The sequence below is a fragment of the Oncorhynchus tshawytscha genome, linkage group LG09, assembly GCF_018296145.1.
Source record: "Oncorhynchus tshawytscha isolate Ot180627B linkage group LG09, Otsh_v2.0, whole genome shotgun sequence".
In the NCBI taxonomy this organism is placed as follows: Eukaryota; Metazoa; Chordata; class Actinopteri; order Salmoniformes; family Salmonidae; genus Oncorhynchus; species Oncorhynchus tshawytscha.
In genome coordinates, this window is record NC_056437.1 from 37,347,492 (window position 1) to 37,373,302 (window position 25,811).

General features: G+C 43.0%; 2 protein-coding genes and 1 long non-coding RNA gene across 7 annotated transcripts; 1 reads left to right on the top strand and 2 right to left on the bottom strand.

The window, feature by feature from the left end:
* Positions 1-521: 521 nt before the first annotated feature.
* Positions 522-12,249, bottom strand: uimc1 (ubiquitin interaction motif containing 1). Of its 4 annotated transcripts, none has more exons than XM_024431837.2 (17): positions 11,510-11,958; positions 11,155-11,224; positions 10,203-10,327; positions 9,724-10,050; positions 8,464-9,244; positions 8,163-8,290; positions 7,617-8,051; positions 5,407-5,766; positions 5,243-5,301; positions 4,969-5,117; positions 2,945-3,000; positions 2,416-2,755; positions 2,158-2,239; positions 1,874-1,997; positions 1,642-1,690; positions 1,476-1,524; positions 522-871 (listed from the first exon to the last, which is right to left on the bottom strand). In XM_024431837.2, exons 1-17 carry the CDS (start codon positions 11,612-11,614, stop codon positions 643-645), a joined length of 3,468 nt encoding a protein of 1,155 aa, XP_024287605.1. In that variant the 5' UTR covers positions 11,615-11,958; the 3' UTR covers positions 522-642. The 4 variants fall into 4 exon arrangements, with proteins under 4 accessions (XP_024287605.1, XP_024287604.1, XP_024287606.1 ...); XM_024431836.2 differs by having other exon boundaries at positions 4,954-5,117; positions 11,510-11,957; XM_024431838.2 differs by lacking the exons at positions 522-871; positions 1,476-1,524 and having other exon boundaries at positions 1,642-1,756; positions 4,954-5,117.
* Positions 12,250-13,592: 1,343 nt separating this feature from the next.
* Positions 13,593-15,643, bottom strand: LOC112259364. The gene is made up of 2 exons (XR_002954830.2): positions 14,358-15,643; positions 13,593-13,969 (listed from the first exon to the last, which is right to left on the bottom strand). It is a non-coding gene; the product is annotated as an uncharacterized LOC112259364 (long non-coding RNA).
* A 5,305-nt stretch (positions 15,644-20,948) lies between these two features.
* znf346 (zinc finger protein 346) lies at positions 20,949-24,781 on the top strand. Of its 2 annotated transcripts, none has more exons than XM_042326850.1 (7): positions 20,949-21,076; positions 21,926-22,029; positions 22,137-22,232; positions 22,358-22,505; positions 22,709-22,942; positions 23,737-23,836; positions 24,064-24,781. In XM_042326850.1, exons 1-7 carry the CDS (start codon positions 20,992-20,994, stop codon positions 24,212-24,214), a joined length of 918 nt encoding a protein of 305 aa, XP_042182784.1. In that variant the 5' UTR covers positions 20,949-20,991; the 3' UTR covers positions 24,215-24,781. The 2 variants fall into 2 exon arrangements, with proteins under 2 accessions (XP_042182784.1, XP_024287609.1); XM_024431841.2 differs by having other exon boundaries at positions 22,706-22,942; positions 24,064-24,779.
* Positions 24,782-25,811: the final 1,030 nt, after the last annotated feature.

The following is a 25,811-nucleotide window of genomic DNA, read 5'->3' on the forward strand; positions in this document are numbered from 1 at the left end:
ACTTTATGGATCTAGTCGCCCCATTTGAAGGGGTCATAAGTATTTGGACAAATTCACTTGTGTATTTAGTCAAAAATGTACTATCGAGTCCCATATTCCTAGCACACAATGACTACATCAAGCTAGTGACTAACTTTTGGATGCATTTGCAGTTTGTTTTGGTTGCGTTTCAGATTATGTTGTGCCCAATAGGTACTGCAGGAAATGTATTACTTGTGTATTTGAGGTTTAAAAATGCTTCTGAAGTTTGTCATTTCCACTTAGAAATTTCAAACTTGATTTTACCTTACAAAAAAATATATTAACTCATACAAAAATGATAACTTGCATTATTATTATCCTGCTGTAGCAAACTGGCTCAAATTAAAGATCCAACATCTGCAATGTATCATGTCATTTTGGAATCACTTATTTAAATAAGAATAAAATGTGAGCCCATAGTTTGAGTCACTGTGTGCATTTCTTTCTAGTGTGTAAAGATGAATCGAATCTAACAGATTTGTAAGAAAGTACACAAAATAAACATTTAGATGTATTATTTAATCACACATTAACACACATTTGTATCACTTGATTCAGTGTAACAAACAATACAAAGAAAAGATATGCAGTGGTATTAAAAAAAGCAGTTGACAGTATTTTCTATTTTTTAGTCAATTTGAATTTCCTATTGAATTTCCTCCCTCTTTGTCTGGGCCTAGAGGAGGAAGAGGAGGAAGTACAGGAAGAGTACTGGCGCTTGAAGTCAATAAGGCAGTCTGTGGCTTCTGAGATGGAGGTGAAGGATCGGATGGGCGAGGTGCTCACTCTGAAACCTGAGACGGCGATGTCTCCACTTCCCCCAGACTCTCCCAGATCCTCAATAAGGCCACTGAAAGCAACAATCACATGGTTATAAATGGCAGGGTCATGATCATTAGAGCACACCGTAGTAAAACTTTATGCAATGAAAAAGGAAATGTGTTTATTGGACATGTCCAGGTAGTTCCTCCCTCTTTCAGTCCATGTTGTGCCTACTGAACATGATCCAGGTGTGAGCTAGAGGTAGTACACTGATATTGTTACAGTGACACTGTCGATAGTCACCAAACAATCAGGCAAGCACTAAACTTTGCGGTCTGCGTACCATCTCATATTCACAAAATATGTTAATATGCATTCATAAACTATTAAACCAGAAGAAAATACACCACTTCAAATGAATAACTACTTTACATAGGGGTACACAACAGTCTTAGTCAACAATGGACAAATATGAAGGCATAAGCATATAATGGAGTTTTTATGATGCTTTAGAGAGCTATTCATCAGGGTGTATCCTTGACAGACATACCCAACCAGGGTCTGCTTTATCAGACTTCCCTACCTATCACACACATGGAACAGCCTGTGTCACCAGAGGTGGGTGCAACAGTAGCATTAGTCAAATGGAGTTTCCAAAAACAATCCATTAGTGCATTTCCTGTTTTGCTTACCTGTGTTGGCTCCTGAAGGCAGCATCACATGGTCCGGCCTCAGCAGTCCCTAAAAGGAGACAGAGTAGAGTGAAAACATTGGCTCTCTTTTTCACCCATTCAAACAAGGTGGAACGAGGCATTTTGAACATGTAAAACAACATCATCACAGTTTGAGAGAGTGTACCTAAATCTCTGTGCTCTGTCTGGTCCAAAGCACTCAGCAAGTCTCCACTCTGGAAGATCATCATCACACAGAGGGAAGAAAGAGCAGAAGACCAACGGTGAGTGCTTCACGACAGCTAGGGAAACCACACGGTCTACAATTAACTACCAATGGTCTACAACAGCTGGCTTGGTTTTGATAACAACTACATATACAGTGTATAATGCTGTGCAATAGTGTTAACTAGGAGTACCTTTCCGGCCCTGGATGCAGCCTTGGACACTTCTTGGTTTCTGATGCAGTCCTCTACGTGCTTCTCATAGTCCCGGAGATGAAATAGCTGCTGACACAGGAAGCACTTCTCTCCCTGCACTGCCCTGCTCGGAAGACAACACAGACAGGTTAAAAGGTATGATCAGGTTACTCTATAGTAGGTATGTCAAAATAATTTGGCCTAAAGTGACGTTCCCTGTGAATGTAAACTAGGTATAGGAGACTAGCTGTTAGACCAAGGTCAATCCACTCATACCTACTTACTTGCCAGAGCCAGAAGAACAGGGCTGCTCCTCTCCAATTCTTTCTCCCCTTCTGGTCCTCTTCCTATGAGACTTCACTGTAACTACATATTAAGCAAGGGATTGTTTTACGCTCTGGGGTCAAACATAATATTTCACTACACATCCTTGACTTGCATTGTTCCTTTGTCAACATCCTTGCATAAACAACAGAGATTACTTTAGATTGAGCTGAAGAAACGAGTGTCTGTTGTATGCGTGTCTTGCTGCGTGTTCTCACCTTGCGATTGGCTCGGAGCCATCATCTCCTCTTCCTCCATGTTAGCGGTACTACCGTCACAGTAGGCAGCGTGCAGCTCAATCTCCGTCAGGGGGAAGGGGCGCATGCACATGGGACAGTCCATGCTGGGGCTCTGAGGGGGTGCAGGTTCTGAGACCCCACCCTGTACCTCCCCAGTCTCCTCCATTTCCACCCTCACATCCTCTCCTCTAGCAGGACTCCTAACAGGGCCACTCCTCCTCTCCTCTTTCACCTCCATCCCCTCTACACGCTGCTCCAGAGGATGGGGTAATGAGAGAAAAGTCTGGATCTGAGGCAGGGACTGCCTCTCTGGTTGGGGCTAGGGGTAACCAAATCAAACCACAGACATAAAAAAAACACAACTATGATAGACATCTACAACACAACCTCACAATTCGATGAACACAGCCAAAATTTCTAGGTGTTGGATGAAAGAAGGAGAATAAGTCAGAACTGTAATCAGAATGCTCTGTTTAGGTGTGTCATTTGTAGTGCAGAAGTTACTGACCCGTGCAGGGTTGGTGACCATCAGGTCTTGGGTGCCATCGTCACTGAGTTGTGTCTCTGCCATCAGAATCAACAAGAAAAAATAGAGGCATGCCAATTAAAAGCTACATATTATGAAGTGAAGCTCACAACATTTAGTATTTAGTTCTAAATGTAACCATATACACAAAGTATAGCAAACAATAGACATTAGGCACACCTTCCTAATATTTTTTCACCAGTGAGATATACCTGCTGGAGAGCGTGTTACGGGTGGGTGCTGCTATGGTGACCAGTGAGCTGAGAAAAGGTGGGGCTTTACCTAGCAGAGACTTGTAGATGACCTGGAGCCAGTGGGTTTGGCAACGAGTATGAAGCGATGGCAAGCCAACGAGAGCGTACAGGTCGCAGTGGTGGGTAATATATGGGGCTTTGGTGACAAAACAGACTGCATCCAATTTGTTGAGTAGAGTGTTGGAGGCTAGTTTATAAATGACATCGCCAAAGTTGAGGATCGGTAGGTTGGTCAGTTTTACGAATGTTTGTTTGGCAGCATGAGTGAAGGATGCTTTGTTGCGAAATAGGAAGCCGATTCTAGATTTAATTTTAGATGATTGGAGATTAATGTACAGTGGGGCAAAAAAAGTATTTTGTCAGCCACCAATTGTGCAAGTTCTCCCACTTAAAAAGATGAGGCCTGTAATTTTCATCATAGGTACACTTCAACTATGACAGACAATGAGAAAAAAAAATCCAGAAAATCACATTGTAGGATTTTTGATGAATTTATTTACAAATTATGTTGGAAAATAAGTATGCAAATTAATTACTTAAAAATCATACGTGATTTTCTGTATTTTTGTTTTAGATTCCGTCTCTCATAGTTGAAGTGTACCTATGATAAAAAATTACAGACCTCTACATGCTTTGTAAGTAGGAAAACCTGCAAAATCAGCAGTGTATCAAATACTTGTTCTCCCCACTGTATATTGTCCTGCTAATAACAGGGTTAATTATATCTATGAGAGGCCTCCCGGGTGGCGCAGTGGTTAAGGGCGCTGTACTGCAGCGCCAGCTGTGCCATCAGAGTCCCTGGGTTCGCGCCCAGGCTCTGTCGTAACCGGCCGCGACCGGGAGGTCCATGGGGCGACGCACAATTGGCCTAAATTTTAAAAATATATATATATTTTTTTTATCTATGAGAATATCCAACGGGCTTTTATATAATTCTAAATGATTAATAATAATAATAATAATTTGCTTTGTTTAAAAATGTATATTTTGGAGATGATTTTGTTTTCAAATAACGTAAATAGTGCGAGAAAAAGGCCATTCTTGAACATGGGGTGAGACATTGTTACTAATTTGTAAATAAAGCCAGTTTGTTATTTAGAATGATTTATTTCTGGTTTTAGAGGGCGAGAAACCAAATAAAATAGTAATCTCATGGGTATTCCAGTCGAGGCCGGCACAGGTATTGAACCAGCATCTGAAACAACACAGCTTGCACAGCTATGCAGTGTTTTAGACTGTTGCACCACTCAGGCGCTGCACAACGTGACAGGTTGGGAGTGGTCTACAGTACAAGCAAAATAATCCTAATAAAATCAAATAAAACCTTAGTGTAACAACAGTTTTAGTAAGTAATACTGAAGTTGTGCACAATTATCAGTTTCTATTTAGGTTTATGTCACCCATTCAATGTCAGTTAGAGACACAGTAGGACCCAAAATCATAATCAGTGCTCTAACTCCCCCTTGCGCTGGTCTGGAGCAATGAAGTGGTGACGTGCTAAACCACAAACTACCTCTAAGTCCTGAAGCATAATCACACAACTTTTAGTGGAGCAAGCACTGTAGGTATCATAACCAGCCATAAAATAACACAATATATGTCATAACAGGTCTAAAAATGTGTCATGACAGTGTTATGACCATATTATGACAGGTTATGAGAAATTGTCTGCTGTTATTACATGGTTATGACAGTGTCACAATATGTTATGACGCTGGGTGTCAAGTAAAGTCTTACCATCATTTCTTATACCTGGAACTTCTAAGCCACCGACATCCACCACTTCCTCTCCCATTATTTCTTCCTCCTCCCTCTTCTCTCCCTCTTTTTCATCTTCTTCCTTTTCCAGCGGGACAGGCAGTGGCGATGGTCTTCTCTCTTCTTTTCTAAGGCCAAGACTCCTGGAAATTAGAATTCAACATGTTGTTTTCATTCCTGTGCACATTTAAAGGACTTGTATCATTGAGATTATAGACAAGCTAGGTCCATACTGTATAATGTAGCAGTTTATGCCTCCCTTTCTTACCTTCGAGGTAGAATTTGTTGTTGATTGGATTCTACATGAAATACAGGTGAGGGCGATTTCTATGGGAAGACAAAACAAAGAGATACTTTTCTGGGGGAGAGCCTTTAGAAATACATAAATGTATTGCTCCCTATAAGTATTGACAAAAGTTAAGCAATACTCACTTCGTCTTGTTCAGGAGTGGACACAAACAGTGACTGATAGTCCTTCCACTCCAGTCTTCCTCTCCTCCCTCCCTCTTCCGTCCCTCCCTGTGACCGCCGCCACTCCCTTTCCTCACCCTCCTCTTCATCATCCTCTACCACCTCTACGACCTCTTCCTGCTGGTTTCTCACTCCCTGGACTTCTTCCTCCTCTTCCTCCAGAAGTTCTGGGGCCCTGTGTCTCTTGGGGCGTCCCCTCCTGGAAAAAGGTCTCTCTGGGGGCCCAGGAAGGACAGGCTCCCCCCAGCCTGCCTTCCTCAGCAGACCCCTCTGGGCTTCCTTCAGGCTCTTCTCATACACCTCCAGCTGGGACATGATCACCTGTAAGGAAAAATCTGTTAATTGCTATCAGTTACATACTCAGTTAAAAGTCATGACATCTGACATCAGGTCAATGAAATATTACAAAATGATGGATGGAGTGTCTACAATACAGTAGCACACAGAATTTATACAATGCATTCGGGAAGTATTCAGACCCCTTGCCTTTTTCTACACTGTTACGTTACAGCCTGATTCTAAAATTAATTAAATAAAATGTTTTCCACAATATACATGCAATACCCCAAAATGACAAAGCAAAAAAACGTTAACACATTTTTTTTTTTTTTTTTTAAATACCTAGTACTCAGATCCTTTGCCATGAGACTCAAAAATGAGCTCAGGTTCATCCTAGTTCCATTGTTCATCCTTGAGATGTTTCTACATCCACCTGTGGTAAATTCAATTGATTGGACATGATTTGGAAAGGTGCATACCTGTTTATATAAAGGTCCCACAGTTGACAGTGCATGTAAGAGCAAAAAGCAAGCCATGAAGCAAGCTGTTCCTAGGCAGTCATTGAAAATAAGAATTTGTTCTTAACTGACATGCCTGGTTAAACAAAAAGGTAATTAAAAAAATGTTTTTAATGAAGTTGAAGGAATTGTCTGTAGATCTCCAAGACAGGATTGTATTCGAGGAACAGATCTGGGGAAGGGTACCACAACATTTCTTCAGCGTTGAAAGTCCCCAAGAACACAGAAAGGCCTCCATCATTCTTAAATGGAAGAAGTTTGGAACCACCAAGACTCTTCCTAAAGCTGGACGCCCAGCCAAACTGAGCAATTGGGGGACAATGGCCTTGGTCAGGGAGGCGACCAAGAACCTGATGGTCACTGACAGAGCTCCTCTGTGGAGATGGGAGAACCTTCCAGAAAGACAACCATCTCTGCAGCACTCCACCAATCAGGCCATATGGTATAGTGGCCAGACGGAAGCCACTCCTCAGTAAAAGGTACATGACAGCCCGCTTGGAGTTTGCCAAAAGGCACCTAAAAGACTCTCAGACCATGAGAAACAAGATTCTCTGGTCTGATGAAACCAAGAATTTAACTCTTTGGCCTGAATGCCAAGCGTCACATCTGGAAGAAACCTGGAACCATCCCTACGGTGAAGCATGGTGGTGGCAGCATCATTCAGTAGGGATGTTTTTCAGCGGCAGGGACTGGGAGACTCGTCAGTATCGAAGGAAAGACGAACAGAGCAAAGAACAGAGATCCTTGATGAAAACCTGCCCCAGAGTGCTCAGGACCTCAGATGGGGGGGGGCAAAGGTTCACCTTCCAACAGGACAACAACCCTAAGCACACAGCCAAGACAATGCAGGAGGGTTTCGGGACAAGTCTCAATGTCCTTGAGTGGCCCAGCTAGAGCCTGGACTTTAACCCGATTGAACATCTCTGGAGAGACCTAAAAATGGCTATACAGCGACGTCCCCATCTAACCTGACAGAGCTTGAGAGGATCTGCAGAGAAGAACGGGAGAAACTCCCTAAATACAGGTGTGCCAAGCTTGTAGCTTCAGACCCAAGAAGACTCAAGGCTGTAATTGCTGCCAAAGGTGCTTCAACAAAGTACTGAGTAAAGGGTCTGAAACTGTTTTTGCTTTGTCATTATGGGGTATTGTGTGTAGATGGATGAGGGGGAAAAAACAATTTAATCAATTTTAGAATAAGGCTGTAAGATAACAAAACGCGGAAAAAGTCAAGGGGTCTGAATCGTTTTCAAATGCACTATATGCCCGTTTTTGTGTTCCCAGATGTCAGATACCCACATTGACTCCTAATCCAGAGAATGTCTATGAGAGAGAATAATACATTAAGACTACATCAGAAGAAAGATGAAGGACAACCTGCGTGTAGGCATCTGGGTCCTGCCCTCGCGGACAGAAAGGCACGCCCCAATAGTAGCACACCACTCCCCCATCCCCCTGGCCGCCTGTGGGGGGAGAGAGGTGGCTGGAAGAGGCCTGGGGCTGGTGGGAAGAGGGGTATCTGGCCTGTGCCTCATCCTGGCTCCCTCTACCTGCAGCCTGTCTGGGGAGAAAGGGGGAGGGAGATCCATACATGCCCTTGAAGGTGAACTTCTTCCGGATGCGCTTGGACTGGCTCTCTCCGTCCTCGCACGCGGAGTCTTCAGAGATGTGTGTGCGTTTCTTGGGGACGAGGCAGGGGCTGTGTATGTGTGGAGGGGAACAGTGGTGGTTGGTGTTTGTGGAGAGACATTGGTTGCTTGGTTGTGGGAGGTCATTCTCTTGTGGGAAGACTGGGCTGGGCAACTGAGCCGACTGCAAGAGAGAGAAGTTCCCACAATACACTGTAAATTAGGTTTCAGGCGAAGTCAAAGGCTAAATAACAGTACTGCTAATATACAATCTCTTGTAGTTCCTTGGCATTACCTTTGCAGGACCGTCTTCCTCTTCATCATCATCTGACCAGCGTAGCGCCATATTACTGGTTAACTCCTGCATTGGCTGAGTCTCAAAAGCCAATGTAAGTTCCTCTGAATTAAGGTCTTCTTCTGCAGCTAAAGAGAACAATCATGCCAATACATACATAGGATCAGAACATAGAAAGCCAAAGGGCAGGAAGAGGCCATATGAACCTGCCCTACAGCTATTACTTGCTCTCATTAAAACTCAGTGTTGTTGTAACATTATTCTGTATGTATGATAGTTGTTAAAACAATAGATAACATACCAAACTTTGCAGGCGTGCTAATCCTGTTTACAGCGCTCTGCGAGGATTCACCCTGACGTTCCTCTTGGTCAACAACTTTGTCTGCAACTCCAGCTGTCTTCCTTATAGGCATGAGTCTCTTGTTCAGGGACAGGGTTGTTCTGAGGTGTGGTGGAAGGCACTTTGAGGATTCGCTGCTCTTCACATCCTCTCGGTCTCTGACCTCATGGTCTTCTGATGTAGAGACACTTTCAATACAGTTCTGTGGACCCTGGTCCCTTATCTGATCAGTTCTGGGGAAGACTGGGCTTCCGGGAAAGGTGGGACTTGCCGCTTTCTCTTCTTCTCCTGTATCACTACTGGAGAACATGGCACTTTTAGGAAAAGTTGGACTTGCCTCTTTTTCTTCCTTTCCTGAATCAGTCTCAGAGAACATAGGGGGACTCCCTTGGCCTGGTTCCACACCTGCAGTTCTCTCTGTCCTGGAGAACACAGGGCTTTTGGAGAATGTAGGGCTCTTTGGCTGAAAAGACTGAGACATCTGGGACTTTGTGGAAAGAGTTACGCTTGGAGGACTCTCTTGAGAACATAGTAGGAACCCAGAGGCCTGACAGTCTACTAGGAGGTCCTGGCTGAGCTTATGCAGGCACAGGATGAGTTTGCTGGCTGAGGGGACTGTAGTGGCGAGAGGGAATACAGGGGACTTCTTCCTGAGTTGGGACTCATTCTCTGTGGACTTGCATTCCTGAGATTCGACGTGGGCTGAGAGGTTTCCAAAAGGGTTCTTTAGAGAAGACCCCTCCTTAAAATGGCATAGAAAATGTGATTAAAATAACTTTTTTATTTTACCATTATTTAACTAGGCAAGTCAGTTAAGAACAAATTCTTATTTTCAATGACGGCCTAAGAACAGTGGGTTAACTGCCTTGTTCAGGGCCAGAACAACAGATTTTTACCTTGTCAGCTCAGGGATTCGATCTTGCAACCTTTCAGTTACTAGTCCAACACGCTAACCACTAGGCTACCTGCCGTCCCGGTAACATCACTAGAACTAACTTGATTTGGAATGCAATCTAGACTGGTGATGATTGAAAGATGTGGCATTTAGATATAAGTAAGTAATTGGTTCTTCTAGACCTACATTAATGCTTATTAACACAAGTCTTCAGGTTAAAGTATCAATCAGACTCATAGAGAGTTAGATTTAGGCCCATAGTAGCCCCTGAAGAAAGACAGAACTACATGATTGCCTTGACAGACAAATAATGAGGCACCACTGACCTGTGAAGAGAGAGGCATGGAGGTGGAAGCTTGGCTGAGGGCAGAAGACTGGGAGTAGACCTTCTGGGTCTGAGATAGGTCAGGCATATCTAGTAATGGACTAGCCTCTTTTTTCCCCCTCCTGCTGGTTTCTGGGTTAGAAACCCCTACACTAACACCTACACCGTGGGCTCCCTCTCTGTCAGCCACACCATGGTTGGGGTAAGAGAGCTTCCGCCTGGGGGGCTGTATGCTGATTTCTGCCTCTGGAGGGGAACGTTGACATTTCTGAGTAGGGCTCCCGTCCACCAGCAGAGATTCTGAGTGGGGATGAGTGTGTCTGTCCGCCTGGAGGGATAGAACAACACTCATGTATCACAGGAATAGATACAATGGGAGAAACATTTGTGGTTTTATCTGAAATAATGGCGAGGACTGCAACTGTCCTAGAGGAAATGTCCAGGCAACCTTTTATATCTGTCAGTATTCTCGACACTTACGTAGAGGCTTTCAGCAATGGCCTTCCTCATGGTCTCCTCCTCCTGTCGTTGCCTGAGAGCAGTGTTGCTGGCCTCCTGTTCACTCAGCCTCATGGCCAGATCCAGCATCTCTTCCTCAGTCATCTCTGAGAAGAGAGGGTCAGCTTCAGTACAGTAGATGACAAAGCTCAAACTAGCAGTGCTTCAGTGGTTACATTTTGGTGATTGATCATGACTCAGTTCCATTACAATATGTACAGTGGAGTTGTGTAAGGAGCCCCGGCGCTCAGTCTGAACATTAACACGCATCACTTGTCTAACGGTTTTGGGCGGCAGGTAGCCTAGCGGTTAAGAGCGTTGGGCCAGTAACCGAAAGGTTGCTGGTTTAAATCCCTGAGCCGATTAGGTGAAAAATCTGTTGATGTGCCCTAAAATGTAAACGCATAACAACCTTATCTTTCATATCAGCTAGAAATAATTATATTAAAAAAAAGAAGGCTCAATTGATACACACCTTTATAGGGTTAGTGTTCTCACGCAGCCATATATCCATGTTACAGCCTATGTTTATTGGAAAACAGACAGTAGACCTGTGCTAATTAGCTACCTGCATCTAACACCTGCGTGTAAACGGAAGACAAACGTGTTGTCACAAAATACTGTTGACTGCAACTGTGTTAACACCAGTTAAAACAGTGTAGAATAAGTGTGTATTTTGCATTTGTGAAATTATTTTGATGTGATATGAAAGTAGAGATTTATGTTTCTATAACCATACTGCAATTGAGAATTGACTCAGGTTTGAGTATTTGGCCGTTTTGGCTTCCAGAGCCAAAACAGAACATGTAAGGTCCTTGGACTATAAACAATTAATGCTAGGCTCCTTTAGTCCATTATAGGGCTAATGTGCTACATGGGAATGATACGTCTAATTCGCTACGTTACAAATAAGGAGACATATTGGACAATATACCGTTAGATCGTATTTTACTCTCCTTCTCCCGTTTATGCTCCTCTAACGATGTTGGTCTGAAGTCTTCATCCTGGGTTAGAAGAGAGATGAGTGTCAATTACAGATTATTTTTAGATCTTGGGTCAGGTGCCTTTCTTTAAGAGACATAAAAGTGGTCTGAAGCAGAAATACTACTTGGCCGACAATTATCAAGTATAGTATCGAGTTATTATTTTGTAGTTAACATTTAATGATAGGTCACTTTACACATATAGATAACCAGTAGTTAGGTAGTTCTGTATCCGTGTAGCTAGCTAGCCAGTGTGTAACCAGCTAGCTAGCTAACGAGTTAGTCAGTTCAGCTGGGTAACGTTACCTCGTCGCTGTCTGAGATGACGACTCTGTCCTCTTCAACTGCTCGTCTTCGTTTCCTGGGACCATCATCAGCGTATCTGTTCTCTCGCTTTTTCCGAGGAGGCATGTTGCTGGGTTGAATTTGGTGCTTGATAACAAATATAGACGGTAAGTTAGCTTACCTAGCTACCGTTAGCTAACCTAGCTACCGTTAGCTAGCCTTACGACTTGTGTCGCGGATGTCTGCACACTCATCTTCCTGAGAATTACGAAAAACCGAAAGTAGAACAGTTACTTAGCTAGCTATGTATATAACGATACATGGAATTTAAGTTACAAATCATTCAGTTGAAGACTGTTAATCACATCCAGTGTTAGTTGGTAGGATTCCTACTTTTACCAAAACATTGACAAATCGATTCAAGAAGCCATGTTTTCTTCGATCACGTGACTCAATAAAAGGGAGGTCAAACTTTGAAGGGGACTGAAACTAATATTTTTGTAACTAAAACGTTTCATTGTTCTGTCTTTGGCTGAAATGTACGGTGCAATACAGCACTACAATTGCACATTTCAAACAGTAAGAGCATGCTTTTTTAACGGGACCAGTTAAAAACTGTTCACAAATGAAACTACAGCAAGGTGTATTAAACGTCCGTGAAAATAATGTCCAAACGTGTGAGCAGAGGCCAGCAAAGTACTTTATGGCACTCTCAAAACACCCCCCTTTGTGGCTTTCTCGACCAATCCAAATATTATCAAAACACTCTTATACTCATTGACCCAGATAACATTTCTAGCTCACACACATAATATTCGTTATTTTGAACAAACTGTAGAAATCTAGAAAAATGTACAAAGTCAGGATTAAACCCTACTGCCAGAGAGGGTGGGCCCTGCTAACGTTACCACAACCACACCATCTTTGCTGCAACTGTCTTTGGTGTAGTCTGAGCGCAAGAGGTGAAGTGAGCACCTGAAGTAAGAGGCTCCTGTCAATCTGTCTTCTTCGATGAGGTTTAAGGGAGGTTGGTATCCAATAAATGTTGCATTACTGCCACCAACTAGACTGGATTATAACTCCCTTATATTTTGCTTGGGACTTTAAAAAAACTCTACACTCATTAAAAACCCACAACCCTACTCCATTAAATCTGTCTAGTCGTACCTCAAGCCAACAGCCTGAAATGACAGGACACCACCTGTAACTCTTCTGACGACAAATCTCGTATAAAGCTGTGTATATTCCCCTTCAAGCCAAAGCCACGACAGCTTTTCAAGTAACTACACTGGAAACCACACATCCCGAGGACCAACAGAAACAAACAATTTTCACAAGACCACTCCGGGTTACCGTCACCGATTCCACAACACTTAACTCCATTTCCACTACCCTGAAACCATGGATCAGCCAAAATCAAGGGTCCACTTTTTCCCAAAATGTCAAACTCATCATTAATGTCAGATTCATCTTTATCCTGATCCTCGGTGCAAGCCTCTGGCTCCGAGAACTTCACCACACCTACCACTTTAATAACTCTACATATAACCTTGACTAAACGGTGCCCCCATACATTGACTCTACTGGTACCCTCTGTATATAGCTTCGCTATGGTTATTTTACTGCTGCTCTTTAATTATGTTATTTTTTAGGTATTTTTCTAAACTGCATTGTTGGTTAAGGGCTTGTAAGTAAGCGTTTCACTGTAATGTCTACACCTGTTGTATTCGGCACATGTGACAAATAAAATTTGATTTGACCTCCGATACTTCCATTTCTCCTCCTGTCTTCGATCCGTTGTTCAGCTCACTCTGTTAACATTTTCTACCATTTTTCAACAAACCATCTCCCATTTTCCTAAGTTATTAAACAATTCAAGCACACCCTCTTCCTCAACCTCCTGCCTCTCCTCCCTAATCCAAGTTTGTCTCCTGAAACCTGATGTCACTGTTCAGTAGTAATTTAGTAATGTTGGAAGTACACCACAAATAGAAGAAAGCCTTTAAAGTCTGTGGCACACAGCTCTCCTGTACATTGTCAGCACTTGATGTTCAAAGAATGCACTGAAACACCTAGTATTGAGATGAAGAAATGCCAAGAGAGCTTTTTCAGCACACATAAATAAACCTTTATTCTTGCTTCTGGGCTCTGAAAGTAAGCCACAGTACAAAAGTGTCTGCTGAGAACAGACATGTAAACAAGTGTTTATGGAAACAAATGTGTCTGACTTCTTAGATGTCTGAACAACAACCAAACTTAATTTCATTGTAGTCCCAGTCGTTCAGACCACGTCCTCCTCGTCTTGCAGCTGGTGATCAAGTTTTGGCAAGAGTTCATCCATGAAGTCAGCTGTAGGTGCCAGGGCCCTGCGGAGAGGGAATTAAGAGTGTCTGGAGAGGTAGTGTTTGGGGCCGGTGAACAGGCAGTGCTGGGGCGAAGAGAACAAAACCAGGTGATGTCTCCATTCACTGGTGTTTGTGCCTTAAAGAAAAAAAGGGCTATTTAGTACACATATCCAAACCATCCAAAACGTTCAATGAACATCAAATATCATTAACCGACACTACAATAGACGTATCATTTTGCAAAGTTTTGAGCAGTTGAGCAAGACTGGACAGCTACTCAATTCTGCTCATACGTTTTCATCATTTTGAGTAGCTGGACCTAGCTACCAAACTTTGACTTTGGTTTTACCAATTTGGGAAGCGTATGATGTTCTTTGACAAAATAATGTTTGATCAAATGTTGTAAAGGTCTTTAGTTTAGTTGGCTTGCTTTCTCTGCACGAGTATGCCACTAGCCAGCGCTAGCTATTGTTAGCAAAACATGGCTACTCTTTTCAGTGACTACAATAGAAAATACATCATACCTCTCATCCTTTGGTGAAGACATCATGTTGCTTTCAGTCTTCCCGTGCTGAACAAGCCAGCAGCAATATTTCTGTAGGAGCATTTCCACAAACATTTCCACTGTGGCCCTTGTTTCTTTTCTTTGCCTTGACAAACTTGTTGCGAACCATACCCCACTTTTTCAAACAAGTGGTTGGATCGGACCCCAGCGTTTCCGCAATCACCCTCCATTAGTTGGCATTTACATGCTGTTCTTTATATAATGCATGGCTATAATTGTAGTGGTTAAGGTACTTCTGTACCTCCTCGGTCAATCGATGCTTGAAGTTGTTTTGTTGTTGGTTTTTATGCTTGAAGTTGTTGTTCGCCATGTTGAATACACACTGAATGTAGGGCTTCTTCTTCTTTAAAGTTGTATGGTAGACTACACCGGGTGTGTTGCCGCCACCTATGAGTTTCGGGCTGAAGAAGAAGAAACTTACGTCACCCTTACAGTTGACCAATCAAGGACGAAGGGGCATATACTTCGGCTCCCGAACTTCGGCTGGCCTCCAGAACAAAATGTAGTGTGCACGAACAGCCGTCAAAACCCTCGCCGAACACCATAACGAACAAAAACTTCACAAAATGTCGTCATAATTGTGGCGTATAGCAGGTCAGCCATCAGGGGGAGACTGGTCGAGCCCTGGTGACAGACCGAGTATACATCACAAGGCGATGGCTCCCTCTACTGGACTTGCCAGGTCTCGACGGGCTCTCCGGCCAGGACTAATTGGGGCTGATTGTGGTTGGTGAGTAATCAAGGGCTGATTGCTCACCAGCTGGACGGGTCCCATAAAGCTGCCAGAAGGGCCGCACACGTATAGCTGGGGATGGTTCTGGAGGTAAAGGGAGGGAGTTCCGTTTTTGTACAGGATACAGCAAGACCCGGAGCCCAGAAGAAGGTATCCCGGAGAGGGTCTCATGGGGGAGACTTATTATTTTCTTTTGGTTTGTTATTCAAATAAACACCCTTGAAACTGAGCTAGTCCTGCTCTCTGTGTAAACGTTTTGACCAACCCCCCCTGGTCTGCCGCATAATATATGTACCAAATGTTTTAAAATGTTTCGGTTGGGAAGCAACCCTGCCTATTTCAGCAATTTCTCTTTTTAAAATTAGATTTTAAACCTAACTGTAATCTTAACCACACTACTAACCCTATTCCTAACCTTAAATTAAGACCAAAAAGCACATTTATGTTTTAGGGGGGGGAGTATAGGCTGTGGTAATTAGTTTAAACTGTTGTGCTTGTTCACATGTGTATCTGCCCTCTCATTGGCTAGAATTGTCCCACCTGATATTGCGTCCTTCTCAAAACCCATTGGACGACAGAGGTTCCTCCCCTCTGACCTCCTTCATGGGTTTTGAGGAAGAGAGGACTCTAGGAGTATGCAATTGAGATGATCCCATTGAGATTCTTCCATTTGCTGCATTCACATGCTAGTCGGGACTGTAAACTTGTCCGACTTGCTAATAGGTTGTAGTTATACACGTGCCGCGTTCAATCAGTTAGCAAGTCAGGACATTTCTGTGTTTCCTAGTTCCGACTAGCACTTGAACGCGGCAATTGACTGCCATGGTTGCATCCTCCTCGGGTGTCTCACCTCCTCAAAACCCATCAGAGGAGAAGGACCTCTGGCTTTCTCATCCAATTGGTTTTGAGAAGGAGGCTAGGAGAGGGGATTCAAGGAGTATGCAATTGAAATTCTCTGAAGACAATCTCATAATTAAAAGGTATCTCTGTCGTCACAATTACACATGGCACTGGTCTGAAAGCTGAGGTAGAATATGCACACGGTTTTTCTGTGTGTGGCCACTGCTCATGCTGTTAAGATGTTGGTGCCCGGAGAAGACATGTTTCTGAGGTCAGCAGGAGGATTATGAGATGGAGTTATGTCGGGATGCCACCGGGCCTCAAGCAAAGTCAGGAGAAGAGGAATGAGGTGGAAGGTGTGGTGAAGAGCTTGGAACCCGAGCCATGCTAGGATATATCAGTTATCCTTTTAGAGCTTTTGTGCCAAATCCACTGCGCTGTTTCATGTGCCAAGTTTATGGTCAAGTCACAGAAGTTTGTAGGAGGGAGATTACAAGATGTGGGAAATGTGCAAGAAGGCATGGGATAGAGGATTGTGTAGTTTCAGTGGATAAAGTTGTGTGTGTTAACTGTAGGGGTGCCAATGTTGCTGGGGCTCGGAAGTGTCCAGTGCTAGAGAGAAAGCTTGAGGTGGGTAGACTCAGAGTATTCCAGAAGCTGTCGTATGCTAAAGCAGTGAAGAAAGTAAAGGAGGAAAGGTCAAGGGTGAGAGGATCCCTGTGAGTAGTAGATCTGTGCCAGCACAGAGGGATAGGCCAATGAGTGATATATGCTTCAGTAAGGTTAGCTGGCTTCTAAGCAGTGGTTATCAGGAGGAGGAGGTGAGGGCCCTCGGAGTGTGGTGTCAGGAAAATAACCTCACACTCAACGTCAACAAAACTAAGGAGATGATTGTGGACTTCAGGAAACAGCAGAGGGAACACCCCCATCCACATCGATGGAACAGTAGTGGAGAGGGTAGCAAGTTTTAAGTTCCTCGGCATACACATCACAGACAAACTGAATTGGTCCACTCACACAGACAGCATCGTGAGGAAGGCGCAGCAGCGCCTCTTCAACCTCAGGAGGCTGAAGAAATTCGGCTTGTCACCAAAAGCACTCACAAACTTCTACAGATGCACAATCGAGAGCATCCTGGCGGGCTGTATCACCGCCTGGTATGGCAACTGCACCGCCCTCAACCGTAAGGCTCTCCAGAGGGTAGTGAGGTCTGCACAACGCATCACCGGGGGCAAACTACCTGCCCTCCAGGACACCTACACCACCCGATGCTACAGGAAGGCCATAAAGATCATCAAGGACATCAACCACCCGAGCCACTGCCTGTTCACCCCGCTGTCATCCAGAAGGCGAGGTCAGTACAGGTGCATCAAAGCTGGGACCGAGAGACTGAAAAACAGCTTCTATCTCAAGGCCATCAGACTGTTAAACAGCCACCACTAACATTGAGTGGCTACTGCCAACACACTGTCAATGACACTGACTCTACTCCAGCCACTTTAATCATGGGAATTGATGGGAAATGATGTAAATATATCACTAGCCACTTTAAACAATGCTACCTTATATAATGTTACTTACCCTACATTGTTCATCTCATATGCATACGTTGATACTGTACTCTATATCATCGACTGCATCCTTATGTAATACATGTATCACTAGCCACTTTAACTATGCCACTTGGTTTACATACTTATCTCATATGTATATACTGTACTCGATATCATCTACTGTATCTTGCCTATGCTGCTCTGTACCATCACTCATTCATATATCCTTATGTACATATTCTTTATCCCCTTACACTGTGTATAAGACAGTTTTTTTGGGAATTGTTAGTTAGATTACTTGCTCGTTATTACTGCATTGTCGGAACTAGAAGCACAAGGCTACACTCGCATTAACATCTGCTAACCATGTGTATGTGACAAATAAAATTTGATTTGATTTGATTTGATTTATCAACTGTACCGCAGAAATGGAAATTAAATCACAGAAAATAGATGTAGTGGTAGTTGCAGGGAAGTATTTGTGTGTACGAGATTTGACTTCAGAAGAGTTACAGGGTGTAATGAGTGGTGGTGTCCTTTCCTCCCAGGCTGTTGGCATGGTGCAGGAGCAGATAGGGTCAAAGTAGTGGAATGGGGTAGTGGGTTTTTAATGATTGTAAGGTTAGTTGGTAGGGTAATTAAATATATATTTGTTTTCAGTGGTGATCCGTCATTCAGGGCAGGTGGGGCAGAGCCACCTGTTTTGAGCCTCACATTTTTACCAAAGAAAAAATAACATGCCTGTTTTGCATGTTATTTTGGCATTAATACGTGTCACATCAGTTTGCAAACAATGTAATAACTAAAATAAATCATTGAGTTAATAAAGTCACATACAAACATGGTCTCTTTTTCTGTGGTGGTGGTGGGGCAGCCAGTGGAAAATACGGAGTGTATGGGGTTGGGAATGTTCTCTAGTTGCACAATGATTGGCTCAGTGTTCTGTCACTCATGGGGACACTATGTCACCAGCAAGTCTAAGGGTAGAGCTCGAAAATTCAAGCCACTTGGGTGCTCATTCATATATCTTTATGTACATATTCTTTATCCCCTTACACTTGTGTCTATAAGGTAGTAGTTTTGGAATTGTTAGCTAGATTACTTGTTGGTTATTACTGCATTGTTGGAACTAGAAGCACAAGCATTTCGCTACACTCGCATTAACATCTGCTAACCATGTGTATGTGACAAATAAAATTTGATTTGATTTGCTGCTATAGATTGACATTAGAAGTGCCCATCCAATAAGACTCAAGGTCATTGGCCACAGATAAAATTACGTCAAATCACGTTATATCAACAGTAGCTTTGATTGGACTGATCATATTTTCAAAATCTTAGCAAGCAGTCATCATCATGAATCAAGTAAACAATATACTGGCAAATCCTTTTAAATCCTTGTCATATGAAGAGAAATAATGAAGAGAAATTATAGATAAAACGTATCGGTGCTCATTGGCCATTGGCCATAAACATTACACAACAAGTTGGAAACGGCATATTCAACAATGAGTGGTTTGGAAGGAATCAGTGGCCAACTGCAAGTATTTCAAAACAATCACTAGCCTGCAATTCAGTGGAGTGGCTGTGTGGTCCAAAGTCTGGTTGTAAGGGTCTCTTTTCCAAGCTTAAAAGGATAAACATTCAACATTGGCCATGCTGTCAATCCAGCATGATTTCTTCCACGCTCAAAACAACTGTTAACTTGGAACTGGGAAATCTGATTTCAGTTAGTTCTAGACAAGCATTTCGCTACACCCGCAATAACATCTGCTAATCACGTGTATTTTTCCAAATGTATTTCACCTTTATTTAACCAGGTAAGCCAGTTGAGAAAAAGTTCTCATTTACAACTGCGACTTGGCCAAGATAAAGCAAAGCAGTGCGACACAAACAACAACACAGAGTTACACATGGAATAAACAAACGTACAGTCAATAACACAATAGAAAAGTATATATACAGTGTGTGCAAATGAAGTAAGATTAGAGAGGTAAGGCAATAAATAGGCCATAGTGGCAAAATAATTACAATTCAGCAAATAAACACTGGAGTGATAGATGTGCAGAAGATGAATGTGCAAGTAAAGATACTGGGGTGCAAAGTAGCAAAAAAATTGAAATAAAATAAACAATATGGGGTGGAGGTAGTTGGATGGGCTATTTACAGATGGGCTATGTACAGGTGCAATGATCAGTAAGCTGCTCTGATAGCTGATGCTTAAAGTTAGGTGAGGGAGATATGAGTCTCCAGCTTCAGTGATTTTTTGCAATTCGTTCCAATATGTGACCAATACAATTTGATTTGATTTGAACTAGGACGTCATCATGAGTCGACCTTGTTTTTTTCAAAGTTCCCAGTTGTCTTGAAAGCACCATAAATCCAGAGAATGCCAGACTTTGATGATAAAGTTTGATGACAAAATTTGCCTACCAAGGACCGTCACGCCACCTTCCTGTTCAAGTGAGCACAGCACAAGAAGGTGAGTCCAAAAATGTATTGTATGCTGCTGCATAAATTATGTAATATGTCAGGGGGATATGCATACTGTAGCTAATAAAGTGTACTAGGTGTATGTTGTGTAGTAAGCTGTTCGTAGCCCATGTGCTCCACCCTAATAAGTTGGTCTATTTTCCCTTCTTAATTTTGCCTACTGTTCTGATTTGGTGGTGCACATGTAGCCTATAACCTGTTTTAGAGAAATGTAATCATTGAATATTGTAAGAGCTTTCATTGTCTGCTTATTTGTCCCCTTTATTTATCATACGGTTCTGAGTTGGTGTACAGGGAGAGCACTGTAAGAACAGCCCATGTTCTGAATTCTGTCGCTGTACATTTCAAAAGTGCTGAACAAATTTTTATATTGACTACGTTTGTCCGAGCTCGCTCATTAATGTCTTAAACGAAATTACGGATTGCCTTTTATCCGCTTGTCGTCCCCTTATGCCATAGTTTGTACATATCAATTGTCAGTAGAAACTACATTTGTTTAAGCAAGTCAGCCATATCAGCTATGTTTTTTTTAAGGCAGTAAATGAGGCGGAATTAACTGTTTCGCTGCCAGACAAGACTCCGCTGATAGAAAGATGTAGCAGTGGTAAGGTGTTGGGACTGGTACTGGGACAGATGTAGCAGTGGTAAGGTGTTGGGACTGGTATTGGGACAGCTTTATGTAGGCCCTAACAGGCCCTAACATATTGTGGGCACCGTTTGTCACTGTTATAGTGCAATTATAGTATTGTTTAGTGCTGTGTAGTGGCTTTGCTGGCATGCATCCCAAATATTTTTGTTTCTTTGCCTCACCAATATTTAAAATGCAAAAATCGCCACTGTTTGTATTTTTTACGTTTCCCCTTTTGTATCACAAAGCGAAATGGATTTATACCATAGTTCAGTTGGGGGCGGTAATGCAACATATTGGATGCCAACTGCCGTTAAACTTCACCAAAGAAGAAGAACAATTACGCATGTACTCGCTGCTGCCGAAAGAAAACATGGCGCTCGAGGAACCTAATGGAGATTTTCCATATTTACCTTCAGGGGCGGTGGAGGGTAAACTCGCGTTATCCTATGCTCAATATCATTGACATCCACTTTGGTCTAGTATGGTTTATTTATTATTGCTGTGAGCAGAGCATAAACAATCAACGCTAGCTTTCAAGTAATACAATACCACTATGCTTGCTAACGGTAGCTATTTAGCCATTTGAGATTCAAGCTCCAAGGTCGATGCAAAGCATTAGTGAAGGAGTAATGTTTGTTAGTAGATGGCTTGCTATTTTCAAAGCCACCTTGGCCTTCTGAAGACTGCCTTTTATATGTGTACCTTTCGTCTTCTGTGTCTTAAGTAAATTTGCTAAATCAGTAGCTAGTTAGTAGCCGAGTTGTTCTCGTGCAGCTAGCAGACACGAGATCTACATAGCACGTTGGGAGCGATGAAACATCTGAAGTCCATTCATTTTCAGTGAAGTGGGCGGGAGGGCTTTTGGGCGATGTGAACATGGGCAAGGGACGTGAACAGGGCGGACCAAAGTTGGGGAAAGCTGAACTTAATGCAAATACTCCGCGTTATTGACCAATCGAAGCTCACTTTAGTTTCCAGACCCTATTGGATTAGCTGTTGATACCTTCCACTTCCTAGTCTGTTTGCTCGCACCAACATCAGGTTGATGCAAGCTATCCGAATTTACAAGTTAAAAGGATCTCAGCCATAAGTGTTAAAAGCTAAGTGTACTAGCTAGCTACAACTATGCATAAAACAATACTATACCTTAGCTGTGAGCTCATCACAGTCCATAGAGCATCATAAATAATGATATACCACAGATGGATAGATCTATATGAGTATTTGGTGATTCTGTGTTTTCTGTTTAATTAACACTAACATCCATTCTTTTTCAGTAAACAGGATGATAAAGGAGAATGGTGACCTGTTTTCTGATGCCCTGTGCAAAGTCTGCAGTGCTGTCCTGAATTCTGACTCACAGAAACTTGCACATTATCAGGTCAGTGATCCCACTTGATTTTGACTTGTATGGTTGTTTTCTCAACCAGTATACAGAGCAGCAGCTGATGTTTTCATTATTTCGTTCTATTTTCACATTCTTTTCAGAGCAAAAAGCATGCCAACAAAGTCAGGCGCTACATGAGCATCCACAAAGAAGAGGAGCCCACCATCAAAAGGTTCAAGTTGCCTTCGGGAGACAGCGTAAGTTACTTCTCAGCTAGAAAATATTTCATCCAGCACTTCTCTTCCCAGTAGAGACAGTGTTCATGGATAGAGCTCCCTTAACCTTTTGTCTTCTTCACGGTTGCTGCCCCCCCCATATTCAGGGCAACAGTAATGAAGAGACGGACCGCTCCAAAGCCTGTCTTATATGTAATATGACATTTTCCTCTCCGGTGGTGGCTGAGTCCCACTACCAGGGCAAGGTGCATACCAAGAACCTGAGACTGAAGACTTTTGGCCACCAGCCCCCAGGTAAGAGGTTGCCTACATGGATTGTATGGACATATGGAATAAGCCTGTTTTAAATGTTCCACCCCATCTGCACACATTCTTTTTCTCCTACTGTGTTATTCCTTCATCTCACATGCCTGTATTTTCCAAATGTGCAAAAATATTACGTAAACTCCTTCCTGTCTGATTAATGTGTCATATCCTGCCTTCTACCTCTCCAGTAGCACTACCTCAGGCCTTGGCCCCAGTAGTGAAGAAGAAGAAGACTCAGTTAGAAGAGGCGAGCAGCGTGGCATCGTCAGGCCCTGCCGAGGACGACCAGGACCACTTCTGTTCCATCTGCCACGCCTCATTCAACAACCCCCTCATGGCCAAGCAGCACTACGAAGGCAAGAAGCATAAAAAACAGCTGACCCAGCAGAAGCTGATGGAGACCTATGGGCCGTCCACAGCACCAGGTAGGACCTGGCCTTTAAAACTTCTCACGTTCTGTTCAAAAGCCTGGGGAAGTTCTCCTCAGGAAGACGATCAAAAGGGTTGGAGTCTAGATGGAAATATTTGTATATATTTCACATGGTTATAGAGCTCCAAATAGAGGTGGTATTTGAGAAAATATTTCTGACTTGCAACAAGCTACTAAAACTTTGTCCGACACAGTAAGATAATAGGCACGCATAAAACAAGGAAACGCACTCCCTTGGGCAGGGTTTCCCAAACTGTACACGTTTGTTTTTTTGCCCTAGCACCACACTGTTGATCCAAATAATCAACATGCTTTGATCATTTGAATCCGCTGTGTAATGTTTGGGCAAAAACCAAAACATGCACCCGTAGGGGGCCCGAGGACCGAGTTTGGGAAATGCTACCCTAAAGGAAACCTAATTTATAAGAGCCAATCAAATGTGAGCATTAACAGCCAGCACTCTCATTGAAAAGCAAAATAAATCCAATACTGAAGTTCTCCAGACTTCTAATAGACAAGACGAGATTTGGAAGGAGGCCCCGCAAAACTAAGACCAGACAGCCACTGACACCCAACAGCCACTAACACCCATGTGGAAAGAAAAGCACTTGATTTAGAACTTTGTGAATATGGGCATATGATTATGTACATTTTTTTTGAGTTTCTATAAAGTGTAAATAATTGTCTCTGGAGGGTCATATACAGTAGCAGCAAGACAGTACAGGACCTTGTGTACCAATGCGTATTGGGCATTCCTTGCTAACTAGTCCCTCCTATATGTGTCTCCAGCTTCTACAGTAAAGGGCTATCCATGCACTGTGTGCAACATTGAACTCAACTCTGTGGAACAGTATCAAGCTCACATCAGCGGCTCCAAACATAAGAACCAGTATGTGTCCCTCTTGCTCATTCCCACTCTCCCATGCCCCGTGAGCCAGTAGAAACAACAACCACTGCATGCACACACACCAACTGGTATATACCACACCGCACGCCCAGATAACTTCTGTTTGGAGTCCAAACAGAAGTTATCGTATTCAGAAAATGCCAGTTTTTTTCCCTTCATATTTTAGTCTATAACATGGCTTTGTTGTAACACGTTTTATATATTTCCAGTGTCAGAGGGAAGAAAGGGAGCAACCCAACATTTGTCAGCCCCTCTGAAAACCAGTACACAGCAGAAAACCAGCAGTCTGAGTACCGTTATACGCCTGAAGCCGAACCTGTCCAGGAGGACTGGGGCGCTTTCAACCAGGACTACGAGTGAAGAGACTCCCAGTACCCCCACCTCTCTCCAACTACCACAGTTCACCAGCTACTGGTGTCCCTCAGTTAGGGCCAGGAGGATTTCCTGACCACATCACCTGACCAGGAAAAATTCTTTGTTATAGGCTACAACTACGCCCCAGAGTTTTCCCTGTTCATGTCACATGGTCATGTAAAATCCCTGGAAAGAGAGTGTGTCCTCCCTTCTTCTCTCTGTGGTGTCGTATCTGCCTCATAGGTGAATCCTATCTATCTACTCCAGTTCTACTTCATTCTATCTGTACTCAGAGACGGTCAGTCTCCCAGTACATGTGTTGGTTGTGTTCTCAGTCGGTCAGACCAGAGAGGTATAGAGACACTTGGACATGTTGTCTATTATTCCTGTTCAAAATGTCAAATTTCAAATTCCGACATAATACAGTACAATGATATGACGTTGGTGTGATGGACTTGCAGTAGTGTTCTGGTTCTATTTTTATAGAACCCCCCCCTCCCTCCCTTCTAGAGTTTTGTCCAACACCTACAGTGGGGCAAAAAAGTATTTAGTCAGCCACCAATTGTGCAAGTTCTCCCACTTAAAAATATGAGGCCTGCAATTTATCATAGGTACACTTCAACTATGACAGACAAAATGAGAAAAAAAATCCAGAAAATCACATTGTAGGGTTTTTAATGAATTTATTTGCAAATTATGGTGGAAAATAAGTGTTTGGTCAAAAACAAAAGTTTCTCAATACTTTGTTATATACCCTTTGTTGGCAGTAACAGAGGTCAAATGTTTTCTGTAAGTCTTCACAAGGTTTTCACACACTGTTGCTGGTATTTTGGCCCATTCCTCCATGCATATCTCCTCTAGAGCAGTGATGTTTTGGGGCTGTTGTTGGGCAACACGGACTTTCAACTCCCTCCAAAGATTTTCTATGGGGTTGAGATCTGGAGACTGGCTAGGCCACTCCAGGACCTTGAAATGCTTCTTATGAAGCCACTCCTTCGTTGCCCGGGCGGTGTGTTTGGGATCATTGTCATGCTGAAAGACCCAGCCACATTTCATCTTCAATGGCCTTGCTGATGGAAGGAGGTTTTCACTCAAAATCTCACGATAAATGGCCCCATTTATTCTTTCTTTTACACGGATCAGTCGTCCTGGTCCCTTTGCAGAAAAACAGCCCCAAAGCATGATGTTTCCAACCCCATGCTTCACAGTAGGTATGGTGTTCTTTGGATGCAACTCAGCATTCTTTGTCCTCCAAACACGACGAGTTGAGTTTTTACCAAAACTATTTTGGTAAAAAGTTATATTTTGGTTTCATCTGACCATATGACATTCTCCCAATCTTATTCTGAATCATCCAAATGCTCTCTAGCAAACTTCAGACGGGCCTGGACATGTACTGGCTTAAGCAGGGGGACACGTTTGGCACTGCAGAATTTGAGTCCCTGGCGGCGTAGTGTGTTGCTGATGGTAGGCTTTGTTACTTTGGTCCCAGCTCTCTGCAGGTCATTCACTAGGTCCCCCCGTGTGGGGTGAGATCTTATGTGGAGCCCCAGATCGAGAGAGATTATCAGTGGTCTTGTATGTCTTCCATTTCCTAATAATT